At 39.4% G+C, this 27992-nt stretch overlaps 2 protein-coding genes across 5 annotated transcripts in view; one reads left to right on the top strand and one right to left on the bottom strand.

Moving 5' to 3' along the window:
• cacna2d4a (calcium channel, voltage-dependent, alpha 2/delta subunit 4a) overlaps positions 1-27992 on the bottom strand; it is a 69375-nt gene that overhangs the window by 25531 nt on the left and 15852 nt on the right. The window lies entirely within an intron of this gene.
• Positions 56-27920, top strand: lrtm2a (leucine rich repeat transmembrane protein 2a). Of its 2 annotated transcripts, XM_077499049.1 has the most exons (8): positions 56-452; positions 534-594; positions 8075-8220; positions 20148-20368; positions 20776-20901; positions 21983-22071; positions 22145-22302; positions 24985-27920. In XM_077499049.1, exons 3-8 carry the CDS (start codon positions 8166-8168, stop codon positions 25491-25493), a joined length of 1158 nt encoding a protein of 385 aa, XP_077355175.1. In that variant the 5' UTR covers positions 56-452; positions 534-594; positions 8075-8165; the 3' UTR covers positions 25494-27920. The 2 variants fall into 2 exon arrangements, with proteins under 2 accessions (XP_077355175.1, XP_077355174.1); XM_077499048.1 differs by having other exon boundaries at positions 57-594.

Raw genomic sequence — 27992 nt, 5'->3', positions numbered from 1 at the left:
GCAAAGGGAGGTGGGCGCGTGCAAAAAAAAAAAAAAAAGCAGCTCTCAAGTGTAGCACGGATGACACACGCACTGAGATGTGTGCAGGCATCACAAACATAGCGGCACACGGGAGGGCGAGCGTGACGCCAGCACCTTCTCATTTTCTGTCTGTGACACACAAACAAACACACGCGCACGCACACGCTCGCGCGCTGTCTCTCTCTAGCTCACGCACACACACACCTCAGATGCTCACGAGCCAGCAAGGAGGACGCCACCGGACGTGTCATTCAAACAAGGACTGGATGAGAAGACGAGGATTAAAGCATCTCCATCCTCGCTTTGCCTCCACTATAGAAGCTTCCGCTTTTAAAACCTTTCCTCCTCTTCCAAGCGCTTTTGATGCAAGCGAGGTCTCGATACATAAAGAAGGATTATTCTTGTTTTGTGCCCTCACCAGGATTTTCAACGTATGGATTTATTTTCTTCCATTTTGGATTCTTTCAAAATAAAAAATAAAATAAAACAAATAACAGGGATGTTTTGGGCAGGAGGGATGCGTGAAAGGAGAGCACAGTGAAACTGGTGTGTGCTGAAATATTTAGTCAAAAGGTGAGTCTTTGCATATTCATAAATAACGTCTTGAAAGCTTAAAAGATATACAGTGCTGCTAACATCATTGTTAAAAGATGAAGAAAAAAAACTTGAAACAAGTTGATGGATTATTACTCGTATAATCAACATAAAAACAAATAATCTCATAATGCTCAATTATGACCGGCACTGTCGATATGTTTATTATTGTGGCTGTAGTGGCGGCATCGTCATACTCAAAGCAATTCTGTAATATGAGACGGGCAAAAATGTAATAACACTGAAGCGAAATGTGACGACTTTTTATTGCTTTTTGATCGTTCTCCCTCATACCAACACATGCAGTTTATTCCCGGCCTCACGACACTAAACTAACAGCTACTGATTAAGTGTCCAAATGTCACGTGAGGAACTAATGTGTATTACTAGCAATATAGTCTTCGACTTGATTGACAGCTAATTAAAGGGGAGGGCATTGTCGATTTGTCACCACACCAACAGAATAAGTGTGAAATTCAAGACTTAAAAAAAAAAGCTTCACCCAAAAAGTTGTTCTCACGCCTCTGGACTTTGCGATGATGCAATTGCATACTTTTGACCTCTATCCATCAGGATTGGGTTCAATTTGACCTTCACTTTTTTCACATGATCCCAGTGCCATACATGTATGTGTACGTTTGCCCGTTACGTGTGTTTGGACACGTGCACGTTTTGCTTTGGTGCACTTGTCAACGTGCGCGTATCTTATCGTGATGTACAGTACTTAGGTGTGTGTGCATGTATGTGCGTGTGATGTGTGTCGTCTCCGTGGTAGAAAAAAAGCCATTAAAAATTGATTTAGCTGCGCTTGGCTGCATGGCTCTGCTTTTGTTTGCGAGCTGCAAAAAAAACAAAAGTCGCACCGAGGGCGGTGCAATGTGGAATAAGAGTCAATATTACAACATAAACTATATCCCATCATGGTATATATTGTGATATGAACTTAAGTGTAAAAAAATAGGGCTGATGGATATTGATTACTTATGGAACGTCAAGTCTTCTTAAATATCAAGGACATGATTAAAAACTCCACAAATATTAAATTCCAAATTAAATTTTGCAGAGGAATTAACTGGTTAAATGAATGAGTGTTATAATCACTTAAGTGTTACACAAATATTGGCATCAGCAAGGATGCGATGCAAATATTTTGATGATCCTAATTCAATAACTGTAAATTAAAAAGATTCTGAATTGTCTTAAAGTACAATAAGTCAGGTATTTCATAAATGTAAGAAAATACTTTTAAATTCATGAGAACAGTAAATGTCAAGAAAACAGTTAAAAAAAAAAACTAGGCCTTTAAAATTCCATAAATTTATGGGAAAGAAATATTAAAATAATCAATACATGGTTTTATTAATTGATATCAGGCTCGAAAAGGAAAATTGATGCAACATCGATTATTTGATTATTTTTTTTAAACCCCTAAGTAAAAAATGCTTTGGAATTATATTTGAATTAGTTATATAGGTAGTTCTTTAGCAAAGCTGATTTGTTTCCAGTTTTCAAACACGTATGCTTATTTGCATTATTTTGTCTTTATACCCTAATTAGTTTACCTGCTAATTTGCTGTTCTTAGTTAATTACTTATTTTCTGCTGTAATGGGGTTCCAGATGGATTTCTTACTGTACTGCACCACCTATGTGCTCCTTTGAGCATTTCAGTAGTTATGTTAGCTTAAAAGTTAGCAAAGCTTCTCCGGCTTCTCCTATTCTGTTTCTTCTTCTCTACAAATTCTTGACTGAGGATAAGTGACTTAGCGAAGTTGCGCCCCGCCACGTTTCGCAATGCTAACAAGTCAGCAACAGCTCGTAATGTTGCTCGTGCGGCAAGTTAGCTTAGCGCCCAGCATTCTTATGGACGTTCACAAGCAGCCAGGAAAGAAAGGGGGATGATTGACTGGCAGCTCATCCAGCTCCGTGGTCAGACAAGCTTCAAGTCATCTTCACACTGAGGCGATATGACGACATCATTAACAAGCTCTGTGGCGATTCGTCGATCGAGTCCTATTCGATAATGTTGGCCAAATTTACAGTGTCTACCGCAGATATTGCGCACCCGGAGTTGTAGCACAAAACATTGTATCGACAAAGTCTTTCAAGTGCGATTACGAGTCAAAGTCGCAGCTGCCGATGCCCTGGCGACCAGGTGGAACACAATTCGCTGGCAAATGGGGCGGAAACTGCACCGGCAATTAAAAACGATTAGTCACGCCATGTTGGCCCGTTGTGAAAAGATGAAATACCTTTGGAAAGGTAATCAATTAGGCAAATGAGGGCAAAGATGCGCTCACGTATTACCCGCTTCTTTCAAGCCAAACACTTTGTAATAATCCCAACATACAACCTAATTTTCACAAGAAGGGCACATGAAGGTAGCGCATGGAAGCCATAAATCCAAGTACAGACAGGAAGTGACTTGATCAGCATGTGAAGAGTAGTCGCGAGGAAAAAGGAGAGGACACAAGAGAAGCCCGTGGTTCGGGCATGAGGCGTCATTTGATTCCCAGCCACCCCACCTCGACGCCGACCGGCTTTGACTGGCAGGTATTGACGTGTGTGGGAGCGACGTGGGGTGCAGGTCAAATTGGTTAAAAAAAGATTTCTGAGAATAGCCACCGTGCTGCTTGCTTAACACCGTGCCAAAAGGTTGATTACATTAAAGGGACCTCTGCTTGCTAGATTGAGATGCCTAATAGCTCTGCATTGCTTTTTGCTTTAAACAAACACCTGTACAAGATTTTATTTTTGTTTTTGAGAGTTCAGTATTATTCATTCAGCAGCCTCACATGTGTGCGTGCCGCATGCCCTCTTTAATTCACCTGAAACCTGAAACCCTTCACCTAGACTGGATATTTCAGAGTTTCACCAGAGTCATAAAGTTGTTAGGAGACAGGACAAAGGATCAAAGGAAGGAAAGATGAAGCAAAGTGAAATCCAGCACCAACCAGACACCACATACTACCCACAGTTACAAATCCATAATCATTCACCAACCCCGGATACATTTGAATTCCAACAGGATTAGGGAGACGTCAAGAGACCAGAGGAAGGACTAAAGGAAGGAAGGATAGATGAAGCAGAGTGAGATCCACAAACACCAACCTCCACTGATTCAGTGAACAATGGGAGAAGCAAATTCTCAAGGCAAGCACAGCCCCCCAGGCTCCCCCAGGCCGTGGTAGCACTCGGGCACAACCCCCCGGGCCCCACAAGATAATCACAATGTACATGATAATGATAACTGGTGGGCGGATTGGTCCAAATATCAATACCAACCTTGGCATTGAGTGACATCAGATTAATGAGATGGATAGTTTAATTTTCGTTTCTCTGCTATAGTCTATCCATATAAGTGAGTTTATGTTGAACTGTCAATGTGGGATTTGTTTAATTAGTTACACTTTAGTGATTGTATTGTCACTAATTGTAACTTTTTATCTATTGTGTTGAATCCAGAAAAGAAAGGCAATGAAGGAAGAATATTTGTTTCCCATGGATCATTTTGTGAAATTTGTTTATTTAAGACAAAATGGCGCAAGGAGCTAATAGTTATTCTAACATTTTTATTAGGATAAAGTATTCTCTCTTCAAATACACGCCTGGGTTTTAACTAATCAATAATTTAAAGTGGAAAATAATCAGCAAATGAGTGTGGCAGCTTCCAAAGGTGGCTGGATTACTGTCACACCTTTATTTTGGAGTCAGCCAGCCCTCGCTGAAACAGTTCTCGAGTCATGGATGGAGCACATAACATCTCTACGATGTTAGCCTCCTTCCACTGGCTGCCTGCACACTTTAGAATTCATTTATTTCCTTAATTGTTTTTTTTTTTAAATAGTTTTATACCTTACGTTTGATTTTTTTTTACCTGTGTACATAGCACTTTGTTCCGGCTGTAGGTGTTTCAATGCGCTTTGTGAATAACGTAGAGGAAGATAATGATGCTGTTTTGTTGGCAAATGATGATCCATTACGCCACCACAATAATAAACAAACATATTCACGTCAGTGTTTGAAAGTGTCAGAATTGTACGTACAAAAATAAGCAATTTATTCAATACACATTTAGGCGATAGTGTTTATTTAATATTAATGGAAACACGTAGGGAGGCAAAAAAATAAAAAATAAAAAAAAAATAATAATAAAAAAAAAAAAAAAATAACAGTGACCAAAGCTTTCTCATTTGTTTCCTCACTTGTGAATTTCTAAATGGCGCACGTGTGTGCTTGCGATTCCAAAAGTCAGATTTCCCAGAGGACAAAGATGAGGAGCTCGGCGGCTAATGTGACTTTTTAATCACATTCGGGGCTGCTTGAATATCCTTACGGCTCAACAATAAGAGTCAATGCCTGGCTGTAAAGCAGGAGAACGGTGGAAAAAAACAAAAAACAAAAAACGTACAGTAGTGTGATGAGTTAACGAGAAAATTTTTATTTTATTTATTTATTTTTTTCAACCTACCAGATTGTGTTGAAGATTGGATTTGCTAGGCTAAAAGATATGGAGGACCAAAACTGCCAAAATTCAAAATAAATAAATGACTAAATAAAAAAATCAATAACTAAAAGTGAAAATAAAAATTGATATAAAAAAATACAATTCGAAATTTATATCCAAAAAAATAAATAGAAATTGAAATAAAAAGAGCAATATATATATATATATATATATATATATATATATATATATATATATATATATATATATATATATATATATATATATATGTGAATAAATAAAGAATTTGTATTTCATTTTTGAATTATATTTTTTATAGCCGTTTTTATTATTTATCTTTTTTTATATAATTTTTATTTTCACTTTTAGTCATTCATGTATTTATTTTGAATTTTGGCAGTTTTGGTCCTCCATATGAAGATGGTCGCCATGTTTGACAGTTTAGTGTACTGACAGTTGAAATAAATTGAGTGTAATAATATTCTTAGAAAATGCCGTAATCGCAACTTCACCCAATTTGGGCTACTTTTGAGCCAGCAGAAGTGTATGTTGTCACACTTTCTTGCTTCTTTTTGATTGGTTGTTGATCTAATTTGCATCTCCCCGGCGCATGTCTGTCAACTACTTCTGGATCCTCCTCTCCCGTTAAATCGGCGCACATCTGATCATTTGGCCGGTGCCACTTAAAATGCAAATTCCCGTTATCACTCGACACGCATCCTCACGCAGTTCGTGCCGCCGAGTGAGAGCGAAAGAATGAGCGGGATCGAGTCTAATTATTGCACTACAGCCTAATCTGATGAGTGCCGTTACTTCACACGCGGCTAATTGGCTTCGGATGACGCTCTGACGAAAAAGGGTGGCGAAAAAGGGTGCGTCTCATAGCATCACATCGTTTTCAGAATTTGCCGAATGCTCCTCAAGTTGCAGGAGGTTATTTTCTATCACTCGTATATAACTCGATACTGTTTTGATAAATGTCATTTTGGCATCTCTAATCACTGTTTTGGTGCATGTTTGTTTATTCTATCCATCCATTTTGCATTTTACTTATCTCATTCTGAGTCACAGGGAGCTGGAGCCTATCCCAGGTGATCTTTACCCTGGACTGGTCGCTGGCCAGTCGCAGGGCACATATCAATATGGAGGGAATTGAAACCCTGTGATACTTTAGTTGCATCCAAATATAACTTCATCAGATGAAGCCAATTCAAGAGTTACAAATACCAATCCCCTGCAATGCTTCCGCGAAATCGGGATGCAGCTATTGAATATCACTAGACTTGATTATTTTAACGATTATCCCATCGAAGATTAAAGGCCCAGTATGCCGGTTTCACTCAGGAAAATGCACTTTTTAAATAGAGGATGTACACACTTTAACTTTCTCTCAGTCTACACATCTGGGTTTATGTTAATCTTTGGTGGTGATTTTGTCCTAAACCCCCACACCCCCAGCCTGTATTTTGCCATTTTGTGTTTGTTTTGTAAACAGGGGGCCATTTCTGTGGAAAGACAGTGTTTGCATCCCTCCAGCCAATCGCAGAGCGGGGGGTGGCGTGTCGCAAACGGGGCCGGGCGAACGTGTCGGCTGCGTGACGTCACTCCCGCGGCAATTTGAAAGCACGTACGGATTATTATTATTTTTTTCACTCACTCACTCACAGAAGCTTATGTGTGTGAATGAGTGAGTGAAGAAAAAAATAATCCGTGCGTGCTTTCAGATTGCCGCGGGAGTGACCTCACGCAGCCGACACGTTCGCCCGGCCCCGTTTGCAACACGCCACCCCCCGCTCTGCGATTGGCTGTAGGGGTGTAAACACTGTCTTTCCACAGAAACGTCCCGCTGTTTACAAAACAAACACAAAATGGCAAAATACAGGCTGGGGATATGGGGGTTTAGGACAAAATCACCACCACACGTTAAGAAAAGCCCAGCTCTGTAAATTGAGAAGTAGCTTGTTTGTTTAAATCCTGTATTTAAAAAGTGCATTTTCCTGAGTGAAACCGGCAGACTGCACCTTTAAAAATTTATTTTGCATTATTATATCCTCACTGTATTATCTGTGACTTGGATCGTGTGTGGCTTTAAAAGGTGGGGCCTGCCTTGGTGAGTGACCTGGGCGACATTAGCGACTAGCTATATACAGTCTGGGCACCAGTTGTGGCTAGAAGTGTGACAATATATCGATATCGCGATAAATCGTGATACTTTGCGATACTTTGTGATAGATTATCGATACACCTACGCAAGCATCACGATATTTGTAGTTAATATACAGTCACTACAAGTATAATGGCTCCATTGTTCATTACTTATTGAGCAATTACTTGGCAGGCCACTAGGAGGAGCGCCTCATAAGCGTGGCGGGGAAATGCATGCTAGTCGTCAGGCGAAGAAGACTCATGAGCTTACTTTTACTTGTAGAAGACATTTTTCTGTCCAGCAACTGACTCAGTTTTGCATACGTTTCTATGGAAAACGTGTTTTATATCTTCAAGTTTAACATTTTAAAACATATTTTAAGTTTTGACTTTTTGAAGCACACATCTGAGGAATATTAATATTTATTTAATTGGATTTAACATATTTAAGTCATTTTATTTATTTACATTTGCATTGTTACACAAAAAAATTGTCAGCTTATAAAATGAAACAGTTGAAACATTTTTATTTGTTTAAAAAAAATACACTGAAAGTACTCACTGTGAAGAAGACATCAGTTTTAATATTGTGTTTCAGTGATGGTACAAAAAGAAACTATTTTCTCATTGAAAAAAACATCAGTTTATGTCTTGAGTAGTTTTATCGTAAATTATCGTGAATTTATTACTTGACCAATATATCGATAATCGCGGTATTGTCATATCGCGAGATCATCGTTGTTCAATAAAGCAACTGATTGAAAGTGCACTGGCAGTGATTAAACTTGACTCATCTCTTGACATCATTGGGAACATATAATTCATTAAACCCCTATTATGACTTTCAGGTGTTTGAGATTCCTGCAGTCGCCGCCCTTGTGGAGGCTGTAGGCATGGCTGTTTGACGTCTCCCGCCACCACCGAGGAAGTGGTCAAGCCATGCCCCCTCACGGCCACTCCCCAGGGGGCATCGGACTGCCCCCGTCCGGACCCGGTGAGTGGAAGGAACTCAATGCTCCGTTCTCACTCTGATTGATCCCATCTATTATACTCCCAACAATACATGTGGAACAGTCTGTTTTGACAGCTGTTAATGTTAGCATGCTCGGCATAATTGTGCGCACACACTCACACAAATACACACTGACAAAGGATAAGGGCATTGAATATGCTGTGGCCGTGAGCAATGGCGGAGCCAGAGGGGGGCCGGGGTGGCACGTGCCCCTGCTGAAATGTGATTGGACCCAGCAGACGCCAAATGATTGACATATCACGGCACCGGCGCAGTGACGTCGCACGCTTGGCCGATGCAGCCTGCCAGCATTTTTTTTTCCAAGCAGACGCCTACTAATTGTTATGCCCCTCCTGAACAGTAGCTGGCGCTACTTACGACAAAGCATTATAATCCACCTCACTAGGAGTCTGGAGAAGGAGAATCATCTGTTTTAAGGAGCAGTCTCCTGAGTACCGAGAATGCATGTTGGCGTTTGGCTATATCATGTTTGTTTGCCTGTGAGACGTGAGTGACTGTTTAAAATAACTTTTATGTTCAGATTATGGGTGTCAAAATTGTCGCATTATTATCTCGTTAACTTAAAGTGCCTTTAACGGCACTATTTTTTTTTTAACGCTCGATTAACGACCGCTTATTTGGAAAGCCTCTACTCAGGGAATTCTAGTCACCACGTAGTAGAAACGTCCACGTCAAAACTACCCAATAGAAAAGCACTGGAGCTAAAATACAGTGTTTAAGGGGCAGAATATAGGTGGAGGAGCCATTTGGACTGTGTCTCACCACTACCACCCGTGTCTTGCTTTGAAAGAACGCACTCGGTTAGCCGTTGCGTTCGCACCAAGCACCAAGAGGCGTCCATGGGCACTCTGAAACCCCTGTGAGAGTAAAGAGCTGAATGGACGCCGTCTTGACAGTTGGAGTGAGCACAAGCCTATTTATCTTTAAATGTGAGGCGTATTTTATTCAGCATCTCCACAAAATATCTCATCAGGGTGAAAGTGAAACTACCGATGTGTTCGCTGTAACAGTAGAGCGGCCTCAGCTGCATCTCGCATCCGAGAACTTAACAAAATAAAAGCGTCCAACGTCATAAAAAGGAGTCACTATAACACAATTTAGCAGTAATAAATTTAATGATACTGCCTAATGTGTGGGGATTGGCGTCAAGTTGTATTTTACAATTTTGAAATGTGCAGAAACTCGCAAGTTACTTATTGTTTAAAATTACAGAGCTATTAATATGAAAAGAACACATCGGTCGTTTCTGGTTCCTATGCAGTAAAAATTTGTCATTTTACAATGCACATCCTATTTCACTTCACAAAATAAAAGCCTAGAGCGAATGCATATATTTGTGGGGACTGTGTTGTATTTTACAGTTTTAAAAATGTGCATAATTTCACAAGTTACTTCCTGTTAAAAATTAGGCAGCTCCTAATATGAAAAGAGAAATGCATTGAGCTTTCACTATTGTCTTACAAATGCAATTATACCATGTTGTAGTGATAGAAAAATGACCAAAACAAATCAGTCACGCTTTGGTTTGGTTTTACAGTACAGCACATATTTTATTTGTATTGTTTTTAAACTTTTTTTCTTGAATTGTTATGAAATTACTCTATCAATGAATTTTTAAAATTTTTTTTATTGAATTATTATGAAATTGCTCTATCAATGACTAAAAAAAATAAAACCATATTGAAATTGGGGGGGGGGGGGTACATTTTATTGTAAATGTAGGTATAAATTGAGATATAAAATGTGCAATTAATGTGTGATTAATAGTCAGTTAATTATTGAAGTAATGCGATTAATTATTATTACAAATTTTAATCCACTGACACCTCTAGTTCAGATAGATTGTTTTGGACGGACATCAATAAGCAACGTAGTTTTGTGCAAGGTAAAAATAAGTATGTTGTTGTTGTTATGCAATAGCACCCTCCAATGGTTGAAAGTTCAAACCGACACTAACTGACGTTTGCATTTACAGGTAGAAGGGGAGGATTTATTAACATGATTATTAATTAATCACATTAATAAATTATGTGGCTGTAAATGAAGTAGTAGTTGGAGTAATACATTTATTTTTCATAGGGTGTGTGGAAAATGAAGTTTGGCACTTCGACAGGATCTTTAGTCATACTGTAATACAAATTTGCATTATGTTCATAATATAATGTTATGTTGATAAAAGTACTGTAATTGCATGAATACAGTATCTGCATGTGCGTGCAAGTTCATTCAAGTTAAACAGTGCTGAATTATTATTTTTTTGTACATTTTATACATTCTTAATAAACGGCACATTATGTGCAAAAATCTCCCCTGTGCTTAATATGTACTTAAATATATTTGAACATCGATAGAGACTCCGGTTGAAATTAATTTTCATGAAAACAAATTTGGCATCATCTTTGGATGAAGTATCCTTGGCCCCCCGCCTGGCCCCCCTATTTATAAAAGTCTGGCTCCGCCACTGGCCGTGAGCACAATCCTTTTATGAAATGCCACATTACACCACAGTGTGTACGAGTCCCTAGATGCCAAACAGCAGGGAGGAAATGGCCGAAAGGTTGTTTCTCGTTTTAGTACCTTTGCCCGCTATTTCTACGTACAAAAGCATACATTTGCAGCACAATTTTACTTAGCCTCTTCCCACATGAATTTAGTCGTGTTTGTGACAAAATGTAAGGCACTCTAATTGTGGGAATGCTGTAAGCATTCCACATATGTTATTCAGATTTTTATTCTCCTAACCTTTTTTGCCGAGAAACAACTCCCACATAATATTTCCGATTTATATTGTTCAAATATCAACTTGCTTCAAAAGTTCACACCGTCTGGGGTATTTATTGTCTGATTCCACATTACATACAGTACTCGCACAATTTAACGTTAAATATCAACTTGTCCCCATTCATTTTCAATGTGAACTAGACTAAGTGCAATTGCTGGAGAAATTGCGTGGGAATGCTGAAAGCTGAATGTTAATAGCTGAATACTAAGATTTTAATGCATGTAGAATGCTTATGCTTATAACCTCCTGGTTACTGGACAATGCGCTTAACCAACTGTGCCACCGAGCAGTATCAGACACCTTGTAATGATGATACGTTATATGTATGGAAGTGGGCGTGGAAAGTGATACTTAAAAAAAGTTCAATGTCTGTCCCATTGAAAATGAATGGGGGAAATTTGATGTTAAATTGTGCAAATATTTTAAGTAATTTGGAATCAGACGATATATACTCGGGGAGACATGAATTTTTGAAGCTAGTTGAAATTTGAACAATGAAAATTGGAAGTGTTATGTGGGAGTTGTTACGCAGCAAAAAAGTGCAGAGAATAAAAATAATAACATATGTGACATTGAACTTTTTCTAAGTCCCACTTTTCACGCCCACTTCCATACCTATAATTGATCATCATTACCAGCTCTCTGATACTGCTCAGTGGCGCACTTGGTTCAGTGCGTAACCAGGAGGTCCCAAGTTCAAATCCCACCTCTGACTGTACATTGCAAATACATCCATGGCAATTATGCTTAGTGATATAAATGTATACAAACTGACTATCATATCAGGAAATGCATTACGACTTCACTGAAATGGTTAAATGCATGTTGGCTTGCTGTTTCAGATGACACTTTTCAAAATAAATACGCCATTAGCCATGAATCTGAGCAAGGCAAGTTATCGCAGTCCTTAGAGTAATTGCCTCCCCTACAGCGGACCTGGTTCAAGCCCCGTCTGGACCAAATTTTAGTACATTCGATGGTTCGATATCAACTGACTATCGTATCAGTAAATGGATTAAAATTTCTCTGAAATACCACCTCAGACAGATTGCAGTTCAAGTTTTATTTTATTCATTTATCTTTCAACTTCAAAACTTTGTAATTTTCACATAATAATTTACTTCATAAGCATTCAGCTTAGCATTCAGCTATTAGCATTCAGCTTTCAGCATTCACACACAATTTCTACAGAAATTGCACTTAGTCTAGTTAGTAGAAAACTGTTAATTTTGACAAGTTAATTTAGTTTTAGTTATCATATTTTGACTAAAATGAATTAAAGTTTTAAGTCATAATTTAGTCATTTGATTGTATTTTAGTTTTAATCCAATTTTAGTCGACAAAAATAAAAGACTAATTTTAGTCGACTAAATTGACAGTTTAGTCGATATTTTCCTTCAACATACATTTCAACTTTTATACAGAAAATTATAACACACTAATTTGTAACTGTACGTTAACACGCCAGACATTTAATACAACAGCGTGTCTTCATTGTTTCAATGAAACATGTTGAACTGACAATAATATAACTTAGTTTTCACCCAAATTAAAAAAAAAAAAGTGAATAATTGCTTGATATTAATCTTCCAGCTGCACTGAGTGGTTCTTTTCTCCCACCCACGTTTCATTCCTTCTGATTGGATTGTGTGAATTTTCGTCACTGTGTTGTTTTCATTTTCCTTTTAGTCATTGACGAAATTGTCAGTCAATTTTAGTTATCATTATCATCCATATGAATGGCTTCTCTTGTAGTTTTCGTTTCATTTGCGTCTGCAAAAAAATGTTCGTGACGAAAAATATGACGAACGTTTTTCGTTGACGAAATCATCACTGATAGAAAACGCTCTTGTATGCAATTAAGTCACTGGCAAGACTGAGATTATCACCTTGCCAAAATTCACTCTCCCTCAATTCAATATCCTTTATTGGCGTATACGGATTCCATCTTGTCTTCTTTGACTCTCAGCAGACATCCAGCAAATGAGCTCTGCTCGGGATTCACGTGTGCAAACCCGGCACACGGGCGGGCGGAGTCACTGAATGAGAGAGGAAGGCTCCAAGCATCTCATCTAATTAAAGAGCTTGAGTGTGCCAATATGTTCAATTAGTTCGGTGCAGAGTGCTCCCGTCATTAAGGATGGTGCTTTTTAAATTTAATTGCTGATACTAGCTGACGAAGATCCAAGCTAGCCATCATCATTTAACAAACAAGTTATCGAGCATCTGAAGTAGGGTGGCCATTCCCATAAGGTAAAAAATTAGGACATATTTGAAAAAAAAAAAAATGAATAAGGTTCCCTGGCTATAATGTGGTTCACTCGTTTCGCGAATTTTTTATTTTTTTAGTGCAATTTTGCTTGCATTTTTTTTTTTTTTTTTTTTTTTTTTTTTTTTACAGTAATGTACCTATTTTATAAAATTCATGAAGGTTTGAATATTGAGAATGTTTATACGAGAGAGAAATTCGCCGATTTCATTTATTGCGGGTATTTTTTGGAACCCAACCCCAGCAGGAAATGAGGGAACACAGTACATCAAACTTGCGGTATATTTTTCATCATAGTTTATAGATTATGTTGGTGTAACTAAATGGTAAAACTATCAAAAGAACGTCAAACTTCTTTTTGACAATTTATTTAGTTTACAGTACCATGTTTTTAAAATCACGAAGCAGTGACATGCTTCTGTAAAAATGCAACGTGCCACAAAACACAACTTATTTTGAAAAGCAAATAGCAAGGAAAATGATGAGCTTGCTTTTATGCTTCTGCTTTGCCCTGACTGCTCACGTACGCATCACATCGGCAAAGCGTGCAGAAAGCGTGAAACGAGTCTCGACTGCTTTTGGCCAGGAATTTATGCTCTTTCGTCCATTCAATATTAAAAGATGTTTTGACATTTTTTGCTAGCGCTGCCTTTTTGCTGCCTTTTAGTCGTCAAGGAGACCGATAAGCGATATTTCCAGCCGATATTAGATATTATAAGACAAATTATTTTCATCAAAACTTAAAAAAATTATCATTTGTTTTCTTTTAATCCTAAACATACGAAGAATTGACAGCTTTGTTTAAAAATTCTAACAAAAAAAAAATGCAGGTAGCTTACAGAGTCATCAGCATGCGTTACGCTAAGTTAAAAACTAAGCAAGTAAATATTCCCCTAAAGTTTTCTACTGGAGATAAAGTCTTCCAAAATTTCCACATCATTTCTTCATTTTTTTTTTAATTTAAATTATTTTTAAAAATAAAACGTGTAGGGAGTTCCCAGTGTCAGCATTTTTTATTTTTTTTATTTTTATAAGGTGGAAATTTAAATATGTATCTCACTGAGCGAGAATTGGATGTGAATGTAGCTAATTGAGGGCTTTCTTCAAGGTTTGTAAAAGGTCTCAAAATATTTTTGCAGACAGTAAAAATTGTCTGAATATGTTCAAAATGGATTTGTAAAAAGTAAAAACTGTCTGTGAACATCATACAAATCCTGATGAAAACCCTAAATTTTGCTCCGTTCGCAAGCACTCACCGCTTTGTGAGACACCGGCTTGATCGGCCTTCAGATGCATAAAAAAAGGCCGATGACGATTATTTGTCATCGGCCCGGCCGATAACGATTATTTGTCATCGGCCCGGCCGATAATCGGTCTATCCCTAATCAGCAAGCCTCGCCACTGTAATCTGAAGCTAGCAGAAGGACTTCACAACTTACTTAACAACCAGCTAAAGTGGGCTTGGATTGGACAAAATAAAGATATAATAGCCAATTTGGCGTAATTATTGTTGAATACGCTGTTTTTATGATGTAGTGTACCTAATCAATTGACAAGTGAAGAAGGGAACCAAACTAAAGAGTTGAGAGGCATGTAACGCAATGTGGCACAAATTTGGAAGTCAGGAAGAGGAGGAATAATTAATAAAAAGTAGGATTGTCACTGGATTTCAGAGCAATGCTAATCCAGTCTCCTCTCATCCCAGTGTCAGCAAGTACAGCCTAAACCCTTACACCTTGTTCAGGCTTATCCGTGTTGTGTGTGTGTGGCCATGACACGTGTGTGCGTGTGTGAGTAAGTGATTATTCTGGAGGTCTGGCAAGAGATGATGCGGGTCAAACGGTGCGGCTTTTGACACGAGCTGCAAAACTTGTCTTGCGGCACCCTTCTCGCTTGTCTTAAACATCAGCTTGATGGCACCTCGGTTGCTACGGCAACACACCGTTACCTTAAGAATAGCTGCTGGGTTGCTTTAATAGTATTTTATATGCATGCGTGTGCCACTTTGTGTTTTATCCCTTTCAAGCTAAGCCCCTGGTGTGGAAAAAAAAAATACAGTATAAAAACACAAACACACTCGCTGGCTGAAAAAGATTGATGCTTCAGTTTGCAGAGGGGACGCATCAGCCTTTGACAAATTACACATGCACAGTAGCTTGAGAATAAAGAGGCGAAACAGTGAGCTGTGAAAACATTTTCCCCAATGTCATCACATTTCATCAGTGAACCATCATTGAGGAAAATGGCATTCCGTTCTGTTTAAATTTGGTGTACTGACATAAAAAAGTAAGTTGGCAGAAGCTCCGCCATAAATCGCCGCCTGGAGGAGTGCCGACAAGGCGTATGTGAGGCACCTGTCTGACCATTCACCACCTCAGCTAAATCTCCTTGATTTACGTTCCATAGGGGTCACTTAAAATCGAGACTATAAGCACAGTATACCCAGTTGACGTAATCACATCTAATAAATAAGTTAAGAGTTGGATGAAATAGCAAATATATATATATAACGGTTCAAACGATTGCTTAAGCTCTGCTCATGTACACAGTACGTATGTTGCTAGTTTCAGGAGTCCAATCCAAAACCACATTTGACAAGTTGCGGGGCATTTATGACGACAGACAGCAGGCTAGTAAATTAGGGAGTTCAGATAAGAGTGGGGACAGCTGGTGGAGCTCGTAATCAGATAGCGATTACGATAGTGAGGTGAGTGTCTGTCGCGCGCCACTGGAAAACAGCTCTGCCTTCCGGGTAACGTGCGACCGACAGGTGACATCATCGACGGGTCCGGTGTCACTCGAACCCCCCACGTGGGATATTACATGTCAGACAGCTGCGTTGTCAAGACGATGCAGACAAACATTCCTGTGTTGACAGCACACTTAGATAGCAGAAAGTAGTTTGGCATGATACCAGTTGGAACATTCCAATTGATTATTGAATCAAAACGACTTAGCTACCTTTGAACCTGAAATCTTTAGCCGATATATTGTTGCCAATACTTTTACACAATGTTTCCGCAACCCCGTTTGGCCTATTGTCTATCACAGTATCCATGACGGACCATTGGATGTCAGCACGAGGGTCACATGTATCAACGCAAGAGGTGCAGGCAGCATACGGACCGCTTCCATTTTGCCTTATTACGTACTGTACTTTACTGCAGTTGTGTAATTTGTGTTTCACTATGGTTGACAAGGTTTCTTATATGCCATGGCAAAGGTTTTGCTAATTTAAAAATCTCACTGGGCATGTTATTATTTTTACTAAGGGAGTCAAAATTAGTGCGTTAATTTTGAGTTTAAAGTTCCTTTAACGCCACTATTTTTTATTTTTATTTTTACTGCACAATTAAAGACTGCCCCTTACTTGGAAAGCCTGCAAAATTCCAGTCGCAACGCAGCATATGTCCACATCCAAATTTAACAGTAATAAACTTAATAATAATGCATATATTTGTGTAGACTGGGGTCAAGTTGTAGTTTACAACTTAAAAAAATGTGCAAAATTTGACAAGTTACTTCATGTTAAAGATTAGAAATCTCTTTATATGAAAAGAAAAATGCACTGAGCTGCCACCAACGTCTTACATATGCAATTATGCCATCTAGCGGCAGAAAAATGACCTCAACACAAATCAATATCACACTCGTTTTTATAGTACAGTACATCTTTTTCATTTTAACTCAATTTTATGAATTATAAAGGAATTACTGTATCAATGACTAAAAAAAATGCATCCATATTTCTATTAGTTTGTTATTATTTTCCGATGCCGGGAACATAGGCCGAAAGAAAGGCCCTTCCATAGCAAAGCAGAGGATTTGCAGCAGCTAAAATAAGACAAAACAGCCACCACCTCCTCTGTTTCCTCCTCCACGAGAAACCTCTCATAAATGTTGAAAGTTAGGGAGGGAGAGTGGGAGGGAGCAGCACGAGGAGAAGAGGCGAGAGAGGGAGGAGCGAACGGTTGGATGGCATCGGAAAAATACCCTCGCAGAGACACGATTTGCGCACGATTTGATGTTACATTGTGAGCAAACGTTCCATCCCAAAACAGAAACGTCTCCCAGCTCGGTTCCGCCGCCTCTCGGTTGCATAACGTCGCTCCTGTATACCTCTGAGCTCAACTGTCAGCTTAAATCTCCCGCAACGGTGCTAACCTGCAACTGCAAATTCAGAGCCACTGCACGGCGAGAAAAATCCTTCTAAGATTCCCACTGAAGGATTTCAGCAAAACCTCTAATCTCTCCTGTCGTCCATTTGTCAAGCAAAGTGAGTCCCCTTTTCGGAGGATTTGGCTCACATTCTGCACGGTTACAGTTCACGGGCAGGTTGCGTCTGCATAGTGGCCAAAAAAAAAGCTCATCAGAGGGAGGACTGTTATCTCCAGACTCTTATCTATCACATATGACAATATTCAGCGCCTCCAGTGTGCAATGAAAGAGAGAGAGAGAGAGTCAAGACATGAGGAAAGCAGATGAAGGTGGCAGATGGAAAAAGCATTGGGTAATTAGAAGAGCAAGATTGTAAAAGCGTATCACAGTTGGCGTATTATTGATTCCCAAAAGCATTCCAGTGAAGAAAACAAATTCAGCAATCGGTGGTTTGCCATTTTGGACGATGTCTCCTGGACAATATTAACAAAACGAGACCCATTGATGTATGTTTGCTGCGGAAGAACTTTACATTAAGCCCATCAAACAGCTTGAGGATGACCTAGAACAGAGATACAGTCAGCCAGATCCTCTCCAGGTCCAACGTCAACAAAGCCGCAAAGCACCTCCTTATTAGACCAAGTGTCCACACTTTATCTATAGAATGGCTGGCGCCCTGAGAAATGAATGCTAACGCTATGCATACGGTGCAACTGATGAATTCCGCCGTCCGGGCAGTTAAAAATGTGCAACGTTGTGTGTCTGGAGTCGCCTCCTTGATATCACACTTTGTCAGCACTCGACACTCGCGCACCAGCATATGGACCCCATGGACACACACGCACACGCACAGAGCAAATATTGGCTGATAAGACACCGGAATGAAACAAAGGCAGGCGGCGGTAAACGAGTCATTGAAGGAGCGTGGACCAAAATGATGGAGAATGAGAAAGGGAAAGGGAAGCACGCAGGAGAGAAGGAATGTCATAGGCAAAAGGAAAGAATGGGGCAGATTCGCTGGGTGGAGATGAAAAATGCAAGCCTATGAAACGGGAGATGGAACGGCAGGCAGACTGAGCAGTGAGCACTGCCGTAAATAGCAAAATTATTTACATCTTTCTTTAAAGGGTTTCACAACAGTTGGGTTAAAAATGACCCACATTGAGTCAATAAGGGACCAACAACTTTTTGAGTTCAATGAATAACCCAATAAGTTGGGCCAAATGAGTTAATCATGCACAAAGCAACCCAAAAATTTGTGTTGTTTTGTGGTTTAGTCGTTTGACCGTTTGGTCATTCCCCTATTTTTTTTTTTCAATTATTTTTTACCCAACTGTGTGAAGAGTGAACTGGGTCAAAAACAACCCAATATGGGTCAAAAGAGTGGCACAACTTTTTTTTTTCATTTCAATAAAAAATTGTGTCAAACAAATAACCCAAAACATTTGGTCATTCCTTTTTTTTTTTATCCAGTTTCAATTATTTTTGACCCAATTATTTTCAGAGTGAATTGGGTCAAAAACATCACAATATGGGTGAAAAAGAAACTGGCACAACTTTTTTTTTTTTTTTTTTTTTTTTTTTTTTTACATTTAAACAAAAAATTGTGTCAAATAAATAACCCAAAAGCCAATATACTTGGTCATTCCTTTTTTGGTCCAATTTCAATTGTTTTTGACCCAGCTGTTTGAAGAGTGAACTTAAAAAAACAAAACAAAAAAAAACAAAAACAATATGGGTCAGTCAAAAAGGGACTGGCCCATTTTTTTTTTTTTTCATTTAAAAAAAACATTGTGTCAAACAAATAAATAGTGAATTGGGTCAAACACAACCCAAAATGGGTCAAAAAGAGACTGGCACAGCTATTTTTCATTAAAAAAAAAAAAAAAAAATGTGTCAAACAAATAACCAAAAACAACCCAATTTTTTGGGTTGTATAAATATCCCAAAACATTTGGCCATTCCTTTCTTGATCCAATTTTAATTATTTTTTACCCAAATGTTTGAAGAGTGAATTGGGTCAAAAACAACCCAATATGGGTCAAAAAGAGATTGGCTCAACTTTTGGGTTATTCAGTATAAAAAAAATAAATAAAAAAAAGGTCAAATGAATAAGGAAAAAGAACAAAACTTTTTGGTTTGCACAAACCAAACTAATTTTCTGGGTTTTGTATAAAAATAACCAAATTTTTTAAAGTTTTGTGGGTTATTAATTTTGACCCAACTTTTTGGCTTAAATCATGTACCATATTGAATGAAATGAATAACTCAAAAAGCTTGGTCGGGCCCTTTTTGACCCATTTTAGGTTATTTTTGATCCAACTGTTTTTTAGAGTGTTCGACTGCCACTAAATAGCTTCTAAATAAAGATGACCACAAAGCATCACACATCGCAATCATTCACCAATGTTACATAAAGGACTGAATCACGAATACGTGGGGTCACTCTAGATGAAAAATAATAATGAAAAGACATGAAAAAAAAATCAGTAGAATGAAACAGAAGGGATCGCCCTCAGGAGCAGAATGCACACAATGCAAACAATCGGAAAATCCAAGCTCTGACAAACAAATACTGGGTTGTTTGTTAATTGGACGCTTGACTCCAAGTATAGAAGACGAATTCACATTAAACGTTTTTTATTTTGTTTTCTGTTTTTCTCTGTCTCCCTCCCGCAGTCTTCCTCTGTCTGCTGGTGGCGCTGCTCCAGCCGGCTTATCCCTGCCCTCCCCCGTGTCTCTGCTCCTCGGACGGCCTGCTGGTGGACTGCGGGGGGCGCGGCCTCTCCTCCCCGCCTCCCCCGCACCTCCTTCCCGCGGGCAGTCGCTCCCTCCTGCTGGCCAACAACAAGCTGGCCTCGCTGGGAGCGTCAGCCTTCGCTAACCTCTCCTCGCTGGAGGTCGGTGCGGTCCGTTTCGTCGGTGCCGTTTACTTTTCTTAAATATATATTTATGCTTGTGTAAATGTAGCACAGGCTTGTGCGAACTTGTTTTGCCTCACAAAGTCAAGTGGACATTTGGATATTTTCAAGGCCACCCGTTCATTTGCTTATGGTGTACACAAGCCAACTTGTAAACAGAAAAGTGATGCTGGTTTTTCTTGTAAATGCTTCCATTCAAGCAATGAAAAAAAGTTTCTAATAGAATCAACATTTTTTAACTGAGACGGTGCAATCGAATAAAATGTAACCGTCGTTCAGGATCAGCGAGCTATTACTTGCCGCCATCCAAACACTTATTGATTCTGAAATATTTGTGCAAGGGCTCATCTAACTGACGTTGTTGTGTCACATTTTGTGTTTTACAGGAGCTGGACCTCTCAAACAACTACCTTGACAATTTGCCGGCTGGATTATTCCGGGACATGAGCAATCTGACAAAACTGAGCCTGCACAACAACTCTCTGACAGGAATGGACAGAGATCTCTTTCAAGTATGCACTAACAGGCCAATTTACTGCAAATAGTAAATTATACGTTGGGATGACTATTTGCACTATTTTTTTTTTCATTAGTCAATTTGGTCATGCACTTTTATTTAATTAAAACGTATGGAAGAGGATTAGGGCCAGTGAAGAGAGAGAAAAAAAATGTTTGGCAGCATTCTCATTTTAATCCCAGAATTCTGACTTTAAAGTGAGAATTCTGACTTTATTCTCAGAATTCTGACTTTATTAATGCTACTATTATTCTCACCTTAAAGCCAGAATTCTGAGAATAAAGTCAGAATTCTCACTTTAATCTCAGAATTCTGACTTGAATTCTCACTTTAAAGTGAGAGAATTTTGACTTTATCCTCGGAATCCTGATTTTATTCTCAGAATTCTCACTTATAAAGTCAGAATTCTGACTTTACTTCTGACTTTAAAGTGAGAATTCTGACTTTATTCTCAGAATTCTGGTTTTAAAGTGAGAATTCTGAGAATAAAGTCAGAATACTCACTTTAAATTGAGAATTCTCACTTTATTCTCAGAATTCTGGCCTTAAAGTGAGAATAAGTGAGAATAATAGTAGCACTATTAAAGTTAGTTAATTGGTTAGTTAGTTAGTTAGTTAGTTAGTTAGTTAGTCAGTTAGAATTCTCACTTTTTGACTTTATTCTTAGAATTCTGACTTTATTAATGCTAATATTGTTCTCACTTTAAAGCCAGAATTCTGAGAATAAAGTCAGATTTACTTTAATCTCAGAATTCTGACTTTATTCTCAGAATTCTGGCTTTAAAGTGAGAATTTGACTTTATTCTCATAATTCTGACTTTAAAGTCAGAATTCCAACTAAAGTGAGAATTCAGAAATAAAGTGAGAATCCTGCCAAACTTTTTTTTTCTCTCTTCACTGGCCCTAATCCTCTCCCGTAGAAACGGAATGAATCTATAAATGAGCATGACTTTACTTGGGACAGACAAAGCTATCATCAATCAGCCGTTGACTTTTTTTTGGCATCCCCGGAAGCGACACCATTGATCCGAGACGGGACTGCCAAAGTAAATCTGCTGGTTGTGCTGTTGTTGCAGGGTTTGGGCGGTCTCCAGAGTCTCGATCTTTCACTCAATGGCCTGGCATCTGTCCCTTTGGGTCTCTTGGATGAGGTGCAAGGTCTCAGGTAAACAAACATCTACGCCAACACATAGATGTCACTTCCTGTTTATTGATTGCATGTACCCGTATACCGGTAGGTGGCTGTCTCTGGCTGGCAACCGTCTGCGCGGCTTGGAGAGGGCGGCGTTTGAGCCCCTCGCCCACCTCCAACACCTGGAACTGGGACACAACCCCTGGGAATGTGATTGCAGCCTGCGGGAGTTCAAACACTGGATGGAGTGGCTATTGTACCGAGGTGAGTCGCAGCGGCTCCGAAGCAGGACGTTCGTAATGAGGCAAAAAACGGAAATCATCCCCGGGTGAACGCGGATCTCGTTCCCGCCTGTCTATCGTCCATGTCGTTTGCATCGCATAAGCACAGCTGCTCCGTGTTCTCCCCTCACGTGTGGAAAAAATCTGCATTTCACCTCAGTGCCTCCTTGGGCTTCGGCTGCCCCGCTAATGAAGCAACATCTCCTCTCTGCTCCATTATCCTCGCTCTGGCTCGGTCCGGCCGCTTCGCAGAGTTTGACAGACGAAGCATCTTGAGATCGAGCGCGTGAAAGCTTGGCAGCGATATGAACAAGACAGAGCACGGCGGATAACTCTGCAATCTGTTTCCAATGACTACAAGGCACCCTGCTGGGATGTTTACAGACAGAAGGCTCTCTGAGAATGTTTGGCCACAGAGCTGAATAATACCACCTCCTCAAGTCAGTGACCTCCCAGATTCGAATCGTGTTTGGCCATACCCGAGATTGTCAGCATATCATCGGAATTTAGTCACCCAGAGTTTAAGGAGATGCGCTGCTAAAGCGAGGCATCATTTCGTGAATTATACAGTACAAGGTCCGAGTTGAGTCGATCTCCAAGTTTGTGTTAACTGTGTGTGGAGCTGTCAAAACTCATTCACTGCCAGTCATTATAGAAAATTTTTACATTTCCAATACTCACGTGATATTACATTCAATAATTATATATAAACCGAATCTACCAAATAACAGAATAGATTCCCTACTTTTTGTCCCGTCCCGTTCTTTTATAATTGACAGCAGAAAAATGTAGGTTTACCAAAATACAGCCATTTCTCCCATGGACTCTGAAACTGTGTTTATTTCCTATAAAATGGGGCAATGATCATCAGTAAAGTTGTTTCCAAGTTTGATATTTACAGTGGAGCATGCTCAGATTCGCCCCCATTTAGCACCGCTCTAAAAAATACAATTGACAAGTATACTTGTCAAAGGCAGTGAATGAGTTAATCGATTAATCGACAAGTATTCTAATAACAGTAAATTCTGTAGTGTAAATTAGTAAATTTAGATACAGACCAAATAGATCAGTTTTAGAGTACAGTGTTACCTCGTTTATCGTGGGTTCATCTTCAGCGGAACTCGCTGTTTCATGGATTTTTTACAGCGTGCTTTTTGGTTTGTTTATTTTTTTGGTCTTTGCGCAGCCATCCTTATTTCTCAAACCCTACATCCGACCAGGGACATACAGGCATCCGCAAATTCATCTCGACGAGACCTTTCCAACGGTGTCTGTCTCGTCGCTCCACGACATTGCATTCCGGAGATAGAAAATTTATATTATACTTTAAATAAAAATAATAATAATAACATACTTTTAATAGAACAAATGACTGTAAATAAAAAAAGAACATAAGTGATGAATGAAAAGGCATTCATAATAAACTAAAATCATACCCAAATGAAAAACATATAATACATGAAAAATATATATACTGCATGTTCTGTATACTGTAATAAATAAATAAAAAAAAAATAAAAAAAAAACATGGATAAAATAATGTAAATTAAAAAAGAACATATATGATGAGTGGAAAAAGCATTTATAATAAAGCAAAAATCATACCAAAATGAAAAAAAACATAATAAATATATGTAATTAATTAGATTATTTTATTTTATTTTTAAACTAACACAGATTTCCATTATCACGGGTAGTTTTTGGAACATAACACCTGCGATAAATGAGGCAACACTGTAAACGAAGATTTACACTAGGAAGAGAGTGAAATAAAAAACTAAACTAAATAAAAGTCACTCAAGGGTTAAGGTTCGAACTCACGGCCTTTGGCTTGGGAGACTGCCACACTAGCACTTGAGCTACGCCCCTCCTACTGTTTGCTTTTCTCCAAGAGACCAAAGATCGTTTTTGGTCTGTTGGAAAGGAAGATTCCATGCAATCATGGAATCAGCTGCAGCTGACATGAACAATATACTCGCAGAAAACAGGAGCTGCGTGGCTCAGGGGGTAGATCGGCTGTCTCCCAAGCCAAAGACTTTTATTTGTTTATTTTTTCCAATTCTTTATTTTACTCTCTTCCAACTATAAATATTACTCTAAAACTGAGTCTATTTGCTCCCTATCAAAATAGAGTTAAATGGACCCTACAGAATTTATTGTGTAAATGATCCATCCATCCATTCTCTTAACCGCTTACTCCTCACAATGGTCGCGGGGGGTGCTGGAGCCTATCCCAGCTGGCTTCGGGCAGTAGGCGGGGTACACCTGAACTTTGAGCGCCCAATTAACCTGCCATGCGTGTCTTTGGAATGTGGGAGGAGACCGGAGTACCCGGAGAAGACCCACGTGGGCACGGGGAGAACATGCAAACTCCACCCAAGAAGGCTGAAGCCTGGACTCGATCTTGCGGCCTCAGTACTGGGAGACGGACGTGGTAACCACTCAACCACCTTGTGTAGATTAATCGATTCTAAAAATAGTCAACAATGACGGCACTAACTGTGTGTGTGTTTAGTGGTGTATGAGTCATTCCGGTGTCGGTCTACCACCCCACTTCGTCCTCGCTTGCTGTCTTATCCTCTTACTGTCAATTAACGGTTTCACAGGCACGAGGTGTTTCCTGAACGACCCTCCTCTTGTCATCTTGTTGTTTCCTCTCCTCTAGGCGGAAAGGTGGATGCGGTGGAGTGCACGCTACCCAAAGAGCTGCGTGGGCGAGACATCCGCGGCGTTCCCGTGGAAATGTTCAACTATTGCCTCCAGCTGGAGGATGAGAATGGGGGAGGAGGAGGAGGAGGAGGTGACGGATCCCGAGGAGGTCCTCCATGCAGCAGGGGCGTTATCAACCCGAGTGGGACGCCACCAATTTCTGGTGGCGACGACTCCTCTTCAAACGCCGGAGGAGGAGCGGGAGGCGGGGAGGCCCCCGCAGATTGCGTGCGTGCCCGTTACCGGCCTGTGAGCGTGCGGCGGGCCATCGGCACGGTGGTGATCGCCGGCGTGGTGTGCGGCATCGTCTGCATCATGATGGTGGCCGCCGCCGCGTACGGCTGCATCTACGCCTCGCTGATGGCCAAGTACCAGAGAGAGCTGAAGAAGAGGCAGCCGCTCATGGGAGACGGCGAGGCAGACGCGGACGATCGGGAGGAGAAGCAGATCTCCTCGGTGGCGTAGAGGAGCCACGGACTTGGTGGGGGGCGTTTGGTAAAAGGGCTCAAAGAGGAGAACGGCTTTGGAAAAGAAAGCAATGATCACCACCTTTGACTCTCCGGATGTCCACAATCCGACTTCTTTTACTTTCAAAGCCTTCCTTCCCTGCATTTATTTATTTTTTTAATCCTGTCATCTCGCCTATTAACCTTGCCTATTAACCCAAAACTGACAAAATTCAAAATAAATAAATGACTAAAAGTGAAAATAAAAACGGATATAAAAAAATATAACTAAAAAATGTAATACAAATGTATTTTATTTATATATATATATATATATATATATATATGATGCTCTTTTTATTTCCATTTATATAAATTTTTTTAATATAATTTTTAATTATATTTTTTATATCCATTTTTATTTTCACTTTTAGTCATTTATTTATTTATTTATTTATTCTTTTTTTTTATTTTTTTTTTTATTTGAGCAGTTTTGGTCCTCCATACTAAACTGCCAAAATTCAAAATATATTAATAACTAATACATAAATAAATGAATAAATAAATGACTAAAAGTAAAAATAAAAATGGATATAAAAAATACAATTAAAAAATTAAATACAAATGTATTTATTTTAGGGGTGCACCGATCGATCGGCCGGCCTATTTATTGGGCCCGATTTCCTTAATTTTGGAAGATCGGTGCTCGGCCGATCCCTTAAGAATAAACCGATCTTTTCCACTAATCTCAACTCCCTCCTCAGAGGTCTGAGAAAGTCAGCCACTGTCCTCTTCTGCTGAGATGACTTAAAAGTTTTTCATTTTTATTTGAGAGAACTACCTCATGTGCAGTTAAAACAACCCATTTGTATTATTTCGCCGATATTGTTCAGTGTTTTCCAATAAAACAAGATTAGAACACTGAAGGTATATGCTGCTTGTAATGAAAAAAAAAAAAAAAAAAATCTATCGGCAAAAATCGGGATCTGAATCTTTATTTTTTTGGATATAATTTTCAAATTATATTTTTTTACATCCGTTTTTATTTTCACTATTAGTCATTTATGTAGTCATTTATTTATTTAGAATGTTGGCAGTTTTGTTCCTCCATACTAACCACCTACTGATGCTGTTGGCTGCTGAATTTAGCATCAGAGAGAAGAAGACGGTTTCATCTCATATGCAACATCATCGAAGAGTGGCTGCTGGAATTTTTCAGGGACTCTTGAGCGTGCTCTCGATCGGACCAATGCTCTCATACAAAACAGCGCTTTTATGTCCTCTTTCAACTCGGAAACCCGGCCCAGAAAAAAGGACTTCATGGAAGAGTAATCTAGTTAGCCAACACTTGTACTGCAGGATCGAGATTTCAGCGTCTCTCTGGTCCGTCTCAGGACATGCACAAAAATGTGTCCGCATCTTCTCATGACTGATCAGCTCAAAAAGCACACATTTGAGGTACTTATTCATCCTGAGAGAAAAGCTTCAAATGTTCTCGGGCCATGTGACACGCTTCATCGAAGGGACTTCAGAACTTTCCAGCACTTTATCTCCCTAAATCGGTTACCCGCCATTTCCTTTCCTTTTCTATAAAGCGATCTTTCCCGAAGGGATTAGACGCTAACAAGGGATTAAACTAAAAGATGCTGCTATTCCCCCCCGCCCCACACGCTCCCAAACTTTTATCTCTCCATCCATCTTTCCATCCAGTTGCTATAAAAGGAAGTAAGTCCTCCTGAAAGATTTCAACCTCGTTTCTTTCCTCACATCCGTTGCTAATATGTGATGAAGGTTGCATCAGCGGGATTTGAAAATGCCACTGCCAAAGAGAATTTGATTTGCATTCCGGCTGAGTAAAAATAAACTTTCATTGCATATCTTGAAAAAATAATTTCCTCCTAGTGTCAACTGGCCTCAAAGAAACCTATAACAACCGTATGTTATGATGCAGATACATATTATTATTATTAGCCTAGCCTGTATGGTGTCTCAGCCCATACGGCGACCCTCTCAAAAATATGATGAATTCACCAGGTTTGTATTTTGTTGTGTTTATAACGCTTGTATGTTTTGTTTGGGGTAATCACTGTAATGTTTGTTCATTAGTCGTGCTCATTTAATCGTACTGAGTCAAGTTTCGACAAAAGACAGCGTTTGGAGATGTAAAAAGTAAGTCTGCGAAAGTCTAAACTTGACACTCCCTGGCCTGCTGGTCTCGTGCTGTTGGTAGCTAAGTATCTTAGCTAGCTGAATCCTGTGCGTGTACAGAACAATAAAATATAGTTTGTTACTTATAAGATAATGGACGAGGGCCTCAAGACGTATACTGGCCAGCGTTCGGTGGCGTGTTGTGCGTTATGACGATGATTGTGTTTTAGGCAATGACGATAAAGAGCATTTCCTGGTACATATGCATCGCCAGAAATAAAAACATATCACACTCTTATTACGAGGCTTGACGAGAGCACCACTGTGTCTATTTCTGGTACGTTTGAGCACACGCACACGACTTCCTGCC

The sequence above is a fragment of the Festucalex cinctus genome, chromosome 16, assembly GCF_051991245.1.
Source record: "Festucalex cinctus isolate MCC-2025b chromosome 16, RoL_Fcin_1.0, whole genome shotgun sequence".
Lineage (NCBI taxonomy): Eukaryota > Metazoa > Chordata > Actinopteri > Syngnathiformes > Syngnathidae > Festucalex > Festucalex cinctus.
The sequence above is the reverse complement of the archived record's forward strand: the minus strand, read 5'-3'. Positions and strand labels throughout refer to the sequence as shown.